Raw genomic sequence first — 8,160 nt, 5'->3', positions numbered from 1 at the left:
GCCATAAATCATTTGACTTCAATAAATAAGAAGAAGCTGAAATTTTATTCATACTGTCAACAACCATTACATTTAGTTTGAAGAGGCCATCTGTGAGGTAGCCCTTTCCAACATACATTTCATTCTTGCTTACAACAACTTTATCAGAAATAAATACACATTTGAATCCATTCTTAACAAGCAAAGAAGTAGAAACTAAATTCTTCCTAATAGTAGGAATATGAAGAACGTTGTTGAGCGTTAACACCTTGCCGGAAGTCATTTTCAGGAATATCTTCTCATAACCTTCAATCTTGGCTGTTGCAGTATTTTCCATGGAAAGCTCTTCTTCAGGACCAGCAGTAGAGTAAGTCGCAAATGCTTCCTTGAGAGCACAAACATGTCGAGTGGCTTCAGAGTCAATCCACCACTCCTTCGAATTTCCAACTAAGTTGCATTCCGAAAGCATTGCACATAGATCATCAATGTCATCATTCTTCTCCACTATGTTAGCATGTCCCTTCTTCTTATACTTTTTTGGGAGACGACAATCAGGGGCTTTGTGACCGGTTTTTCCACAAATGTAGTAGCTGCCCTTGAATTTCTTTTTGTTCTGCTCCTTAGTCTGTCCAGAAGACCTCTTTCTCTTCTTACATTTTGGAGCAGTCTCCTCAACGATATTAGCTCCCATGATCGTTGAATTTCCACGAGACTTCTTCTCGGTTGTTTTGTTGTCTTTCTCAATCTTGAGACGAATCACAAGATTTTCCAACTTCATTTCTTTGCGCTTGTGCTTAAGATAGTTCTTGAAATCTCTCCACGAAGGAGGCAATTTTTCAATCATTGCAACCACTTGAAATGCTTCATTAACGACCATACCTTCAGCAATAAGGTCATGAAAAATAAGTTGAAGCTCCTAAACTTGGGTTCCAACAGTTTTGTTGTCTATCATTTTATAGTCTAGAAACTTGACAACCACGAACTTCTTCAAGCATGCATCTTCAGTTTTGTACTTCTTCTCAAGTGCGTCCCATAATTCTTTCGAAGTATTCATCGCAATGTACACATTGTACAAGTCATCCTCTAAAGCACTTAAGATATAGCCTTTGCAAAGAAAATCTGTCTGCTTCCACGCCTCAATAATCATGAATTTCTCGTTGTCCGGCATGTCCGCAGCAGGCACTAGAAGTTCTTCACTAGTGAATTTCTGCATACCAAGTGTGGTAAGCCAGAAGAACACCCTTTGCTGCCATCCTTTGAAGTTGGCTCTGAAAAATTTCTCCGGTTTCTCTGCAGGTGGAACAACAGTCCGGCTTGACGAGGCTATCGTCGTTGCCGCAACAGTCGCAGAAGAATTTCCATTATCAATTGCCATTTTCTCACTGTAAACAACAGAAGAATTCAATTAATGGAAAAACCAGAACAGTAAACAATACTGTTATTAAAAACACAGTATGTATAAGAAATAAAACTGAAGTTTTTTATATACTGTTGCACAGAAAACAATGAAGTTTTTATGTTCTTCAAATCGTTTTCTGAATTTCAATACTCTGATGAAGTTTTTATATCTTCAAATCAGAATAGTAAAATTCAGAAGGAGTAGAAAATCACACAGGTTTTAATCTCCACAAATAAAAATACAAAATAAAATAATTTGCTTAAGATTGTTATTATTCTGTATTGCTGTAATAACTAATTAAACTTTCTGAAATATATAAACAAAACAGAAAGTTAGTAATACTTATTTACAAAATAAATTCTGGAAAAATAGTATAGGAATAAATCGAGCCCACTGAGTACATAGTGTGTCCTTAAGGAAATTATTCCCCTCAAGTACCCGAGGTGCTGGAATATATCCTCCCAGGATAGAACGATTTAACTCACCGGAGTGTTGGTACCAAAACGCCGGTGAACAGCGAATCACTCGAAGGCTGTAAAACACACTGAATTTTTGTGCAGAAGAAGAAGAAGAAGCTCAGAAAATTTCGTAAAGAAAGATTCTGGGATTCAAACTCTATTTATAGAGTTGCTGGCATTGTTTCTGAAAAGGTTTGCAACCTTTCAGAAACAGTCATAGCTGTTGGAACAGGGTTGTTTGAAATATTGCGGAAAAATAGATTTAAAATAATCCGGGAAAGAAAATGGGCCTGACCGGACCGGGTCGCGGGTCATGGGTTATTTCGGATTTAATTTTTCGTTAATTATTTAATTAATTAATTAAATAATTGAAAGGAATTTTATCCAAAAAGATTAATCAATCAATCTTTGACCGAAGCTGAGCGACGACGACGACGACGCGAGGCTTGCCTTCTTCTTAACTCTTTAAGAGCTAGAAGAAGAGCAATTATATATATACCCATCAAAAGTCTTTTCTTCCTTCAATATGGAACAATGTCTCTTTGCCAAGGAGGAAAACTCAAATATTTTATTTTCCCCCCATTTCTCATTCACCCTCTTTAAGCTACACAAGCTTAAAATTCCAACAATCCCCCACATGAATGGGGAATGACTATAAAATAAAGGAATGCACGGACGCGTGTGTGTTTTACATGCAAGAATTAATTGCATTTGGATAAGTAGGTTTTCCTTTGAACTTTCCGTAGTGAACTTATATCTGATATACTCGGTCAATCGGTAGATTTGATATCGTTGAACCGTCGAACTTTGTTGTATACCTAGACAACATAAGTCACACAATCAATCCTTAACCATCTATGGTTCTCACGGTTGTGTTCGTTTCAGCCATGAACATCGCCTGATTTCATGAGTGCTTAGAGAATGGGCCTTTACTTTCATTCCCCTTGAAGCGGCTTACACTTCACATTCACATAGGTGATTTCTAAACGTGTAATCCTATAGACACACTATCTGGTCATATCCTGCCAGACTTAGCAAATCATTAAAAAACCTTTAAGATTTGTTGACTCATCAAAAAGCCTTAATGCTTTACCTCGATTTCTGAACATTGTCCTCATCACGAGAAGCCGAAGCTGAAGCCGAGCGAGCGATGACGACGACGACGCGAGGCTTGTCTTCTTCTTAACTCTTTAAGAGCTAGAAGAAGAGCAATTATATATATACCCATCAAAAGCCTTTTCTTCCCCCAATATGGGACAATATCCCTTTGCCAAGGTGGGAAACTCAAATATTTTATTTTTTCTCCATTTCTCATTCACCCTCTTTAAGCTACACAAGCTTAAAATCACAATACAAATTACAGCAGTATCTGTCCACTTTAGAAAGAGAACATTTAGTTCAGACAAAGAAAAAATGTTACAAAATTTTTTAAAGTAAAACTAGGACAACCATTTTGTACTCCATACAATTCTAGTCATTTTAGTATTTTGTTGGATACTCAAATCTTTTGACATAGTATTAGAGTCAAACTTTCATGAGCTCATCTGTCCAATTGCTTTAATTCACATTCTATCGCTCTGGGCTTCTCTCTCAATTCATTAGAGTTGCTCTAGACTACTCTCTTTCAATTCAGCCCATCGAGCTACTAACATTGCTCCGAACCTACTAATAGGATGTCGAGCTTAATCGGCAAGTGCATAGATAGTCATTCTCAGGGATGCTATTTAAAAATTAGCCAATACTTATTTTGTCCTGAAATTTTAAATTAAAAATCTCAACTTCAGGACAGTTCAGAACATTTTTGTCTGAAAAAATAAACTGAAAAACTGAAATTCAGAACGTACTGGCTAATTCCTAAATAAAAACCTTTTAGAGTGGCTACCTGATGTCTTTTATATTCAAGGACCATCATGTTGAGCCTCCTCTATCTCCACTTCAATGAAAAAAGGAAAAGAAAATATCAAATTCACGTGTAAACTTTAGAAATAGGTGGGTGTCAAATAATTTACTCATCCATCATTGGTTATATAAGAGTTTTCAAAAAGCTTTATATGATCTTGAACTACACCCGTTGCCTCGAGGAAAAGGAAAAAATCAAATTCACGTGTAAATCTTACAATTTAGTGTAAGGGTTTCCAAAAGGATTTAAATGCTCTTTAACTATTTCACCATTTCACCTATTCTCTTAAGGTTTGGGTATACTTCTTACGATATATCTTAAAGTTGTATTTTATGATTTAACAGTCTTTATTTTCCAGTTTTCCCTTTTTGGAGAAGAGTAACTTGATCTAAGGACCAATTTTGCTTTGTTGAACCAGCCCCTCAAAGCTATATTTGGAAAAATACTCCACATAATGTCACTGTAGCATATTTGGATTAGTCTAATTTCCTAATCAACAGTCTCGTACCATATCGAGAAATGATATATACAATGAACTAGTAACAAGAATATCTGAAGTAATTGGGCGAGTAGGAGATTAGCAATCATACAGTTAATGCAACTTTTCAATGCTATACTGGGATTAGTCATTGTTTAACTTTTTGTGTCACAATCATATTACACAATTTGGGAATATTTACTAAGTATCACTTACTTTTTTTACTTTTTCATATTGGCTTAGCCAGGTAAGAATTACTCTCAGTGCATCATTGACAATTGACGGTGCATAGCAGAAGTTGCCTATATTGGAAAGAAAAGGGAAAAATGGCACAATATAGTTTGAAGTACCTGTTTATTTTGTTTAATTAAGTGATATATCGAGCATATCAGTGGCGTATACAATTTTTTTAGTAAGGCAATTCAAAATATAAAGAAGAAAACATGTGAAAAAACCAAAGAAACACAACTCTACTAGTGAAAGCACAACTCAATACATTATTACAACTCTACTCGACGAGATTTTATCTCTTTAATTGTTTTTATAATAACATCGTTAGAAATAGTATTAAATACTTCTCTTTCTACGTAAGGCACAAAGCAACCGCTAAAAAGTTCATCATTGGATCGGTCCAGCATGCCATTCTTGATAAACCTCATTGCCGAAAAATCTCTTTCAATGGATGCAGTGACAACTGGTAGGAGCAAACCAAGCTTCACTAAGAGGAATACAAGAGAGTAATTTAAATGTTTCTTTGTCTGAACTAATTTCCTTGAAAGGTCGGAAAGTCCACTTAGATTGGAAAACCTTTGATCAATATCACGAACATCAATAATATAAGTTGCAAGTTGATTTTCAAGAGCATTCATATTATACTCATGAAAGTCATCAGGATATAATTCAGCCATTCTCATTATCTTCCTGATGTCAAAACTAGAAAATGAGTTAATTGGATTCAAACAAGACACTCCATGAAGCAAATCAATTGTCATCTTATCAAACCGACCTTTGAGTTCTTGAAGTTGCCAATCAACAATTTTATAAAGCACCTTAACACGATAATGATGTAAGACATTACAATAAGCAGGTCTACACCGCGATCTTCCAGAGTCAACATATGGCTCATCAAAATTAGGTATCAAAATATCATACATGGTACAAAATGCAGATACCTTATCAATAAGCGACTCCCATCCATTATCCCTTAACTTTTGCAACATTGTCTTTGCTTTTTCAAGGAATAGCATGGCATTAGCAATGTCATGCTCCTTCTTCTGTAAAGATTTACTTAGTTCATCTGTGATTTCTAAAACATCTCTCATCAAATGCAGCATAAAAGCGACCTTAAACGTTTGACAAGTTCTGAGATATCCCATTGCCTTTGCTCTTTCATCTAAAGAATGTGCATCCACAACAATAGCATCAAGTACATCCATAATTAAACCAAACAAACGAATAAAGTTGCTGAAAGATTTATAGGGTGATCCCCAACAAGTATCACTAGCTTTAATAAGACCAAGTTCTTGAAGCAAGCTCCTACCATTTGTAAGTTCACCCATATCTAATGCCTCTTGAATTTTTTCCCTTTGAGATTCTTGAAATTCATCCATGTGTAAAAGAAGCTCCCAAACACATTTGAAATATTTGAAACCAATAATATAATTTCTCCCACTTGAACACAATTTTTAGAAATTGCAACAAGAGTTTGCTGAAGTTGATGAGCAAAACAATGAATAGAATGTGCCGATCTATTTTCTTGCCTAATCAACATTTTAAGACCTTTGATATTATTTAGCATATTACTTCCCTCATCATAACATTGTCCACGCACATAAGATAGACTCAAGGAATGATGAGCAAGCAAATCAACGATTGTCCTCTTTAAAGATAAAAAACTAGTATCTTGAATATGAATAATGTCAATAAGCCGCTCCATCACAAATCCTCTTCTATCAACAAATCGTAAAACGATAACCATTTGCTCCATGTGTGACACATCAACTAATAAGGCAAAGTAGTCACCATTTAATTCCTGTATGATAGCCTTAGTTGTTTCAATCTTACATGCAGTCACAATATCTTTTTGAATCATTGGAAAAATCATTAGATCTTTTTGTTAAGCTTGTTCCAATACAAAATCATGAATGTTATCACATCTTTTCGCATACCAAGAAAGAATTTCAAGAAAATTACCATTGTCAAGTGATGATTCAGATTCATCATGACCCCCAAATGTGATTCCTTGATTTATAAGAAGTCTTACTACATCAATTGAAGAAGTTAAGAGAAACGTATACTTATGCTTAACTTGATAAGAAGTCATCTGAGAAGAATGCAACGCTACTTCTGATTGATTGGCATTTTCCTCCTGGTTAGATTGATTATGAGATGCCAAACTTGATTTTGGTAGTTGGGGAAAATACCTCTTCATTGAAATATGAAACTGAATTATAAAGTAAAAGTTTTAGTTAGAAGACAATCTAACAATCGTATTCACACAAAAGAAAATACAAGTGAAGCTTGCTATAAAACTTCACTGTTAAGAATCTGATGCATTAACTATGAACCATTCCTTCCCGATTGTTTACATTAGATGCTTTAAAGATTCTTTTTACTAGTTGAATTCGTTGGTGTTTTGCTTGACTATTTGACCAAGAAGATGTTGCAATAATCTGTTTCAAGCCTAAAAACAATATCTGCACCAAGTATTTTAGTTTCACTAGTTAGTAGTTTTAAATCTTGATGGTCATATTTGGTGTTATAGTTTTAATCAGTATATATGACTCCAAAGTTTAATTCTGATGCTTTATACTCTGTTACTCCTAGTTACTATTAACATTTCCTTTACACCACTATACTGGAGAATATTTATATTTGGGATAAAGATTCAAAGGAAAGGGGTCTGAAAAAGTGCAAAATAAACTAGTATTACACATGACAGACATGAGAATATTAGGTAAAACATAATGTGGTATTTGTACATTTAATTAAGATGGTGCTTTATGCCTTTATCTCAACACTCAGTGACTGTTAATTCCTAGGCAAGTATGGAGCAAAAAAAACAACTCAATCACAAATTCACAAATTCAATATATCTAATGCACAGTATTCACTCAATTTCATTCATATATTCAATTAATATCTAAGGGAACTGACCGCTGCTGTGATGAACGGCGGCCGGCGACGATCAAACGACGGCGAAAACACTGAGATGCGATGATTTAGCAGAACAACCGAAACAGTCTTTCAGCCTTCTGAGTTGTCACGTTTCGAAATTAGGTTTTCTTTTATCCCAAAATGCCCCATCACGTTTCACGAAATCTTTTAGAAAGGGCATAAAACGACAGCGTTTTGGTGTATTTAAAAATAACAGTAATTATAAAAGTCATTTTAAATTTGATTTGCTACCCAGCTAACGTAATTTTTTCTTTTCCCTTAGTCGAGCAAGATCATAGCAAACATAAACATTTAATAACCCAAAGAATTTACATTTTCTTCGTTATATCAAAACAATAGCCCCCCATAGTACTAGCATTAAATGGGTATTTTTCAGTTTTGAGAAATTTATGTCCTTTTCATTGTTTATTATTTCTTTTGTTCACCTTTTTAAATATTTTTAGTACCAGCTAATTCATTTACAGCTTGTTTGGATAGTTGTTACATATCGTTTCATAATGTATCGTATCGTATCGTATTGTATTGTTCTGTATCATTTGATGAATATAATGTTTGGATAGATTGTGTCGTTTGCCGTCGTTTTATGATATCACACACCAACAATATGAAGAATAAATTTGCAATATTATATTAAAAAAAATTATGATACAGTATATAAAAAGACAGGGTAAATAATAAAATAAAATTATTTAATAATAATGAAGGGTGAGATTGAGAGAAAAAGATAAGGTAACGATACGACCGCACCAAATCAGTCGTTACATAAAGA

General features: G+C 34.4%; 1 protein-coding gene across 1 annotated transcript; it reads right to left on the bottom strand.

Annotated features, from left to right (window-relative positions):
• Positions 1-4,660: 4,660 nt before the first annotated feature.
• Positions 4,661-7,527, bottom strand: LOC107812211 (uncharacterized). The gene is made up of 3 exons (XM_016637257.2): positions 7,371-7,527; positions 6,408-6,657; positions 4,661-5,607 (listed from the first exon to the last, which is right to left on the bottom strand). Exons 2-3 carry the CDS (start codon positions 6,643-6,645, stop codon positions 4,715-4,717), a joined length of 1,131 nt encoding a protein of 376 aa, XP_016492743.1. The 5' UTR covers positions 6,646-6,657; positions 7,371-7,527; the 3' UTR covers positions 4,661-4,714.
• Positions 7,528-8,160: the final 633 nt, after the last annotated feature.

The sequence above is a fragment of the Nicotiana tabacum genome, chromosome 9, assembly GCF_000715075.1.
Source record: "Nicotiana tabacum cultivar K326 chromosome 9, ASM71507v2, whole genome shotgun sequence".
NCBI lineage: Eukaryota > Viridiplantae > Streptophyta > Magnoliopsida > Solanales > Solanaceae > Nicotiana > Nicotiana tabacum.
The sequence above is the reverse complement of the archived record's forward strand: the minus strand, read 5'-3'. Positions and strand labels throughout refer to the sequence as shown.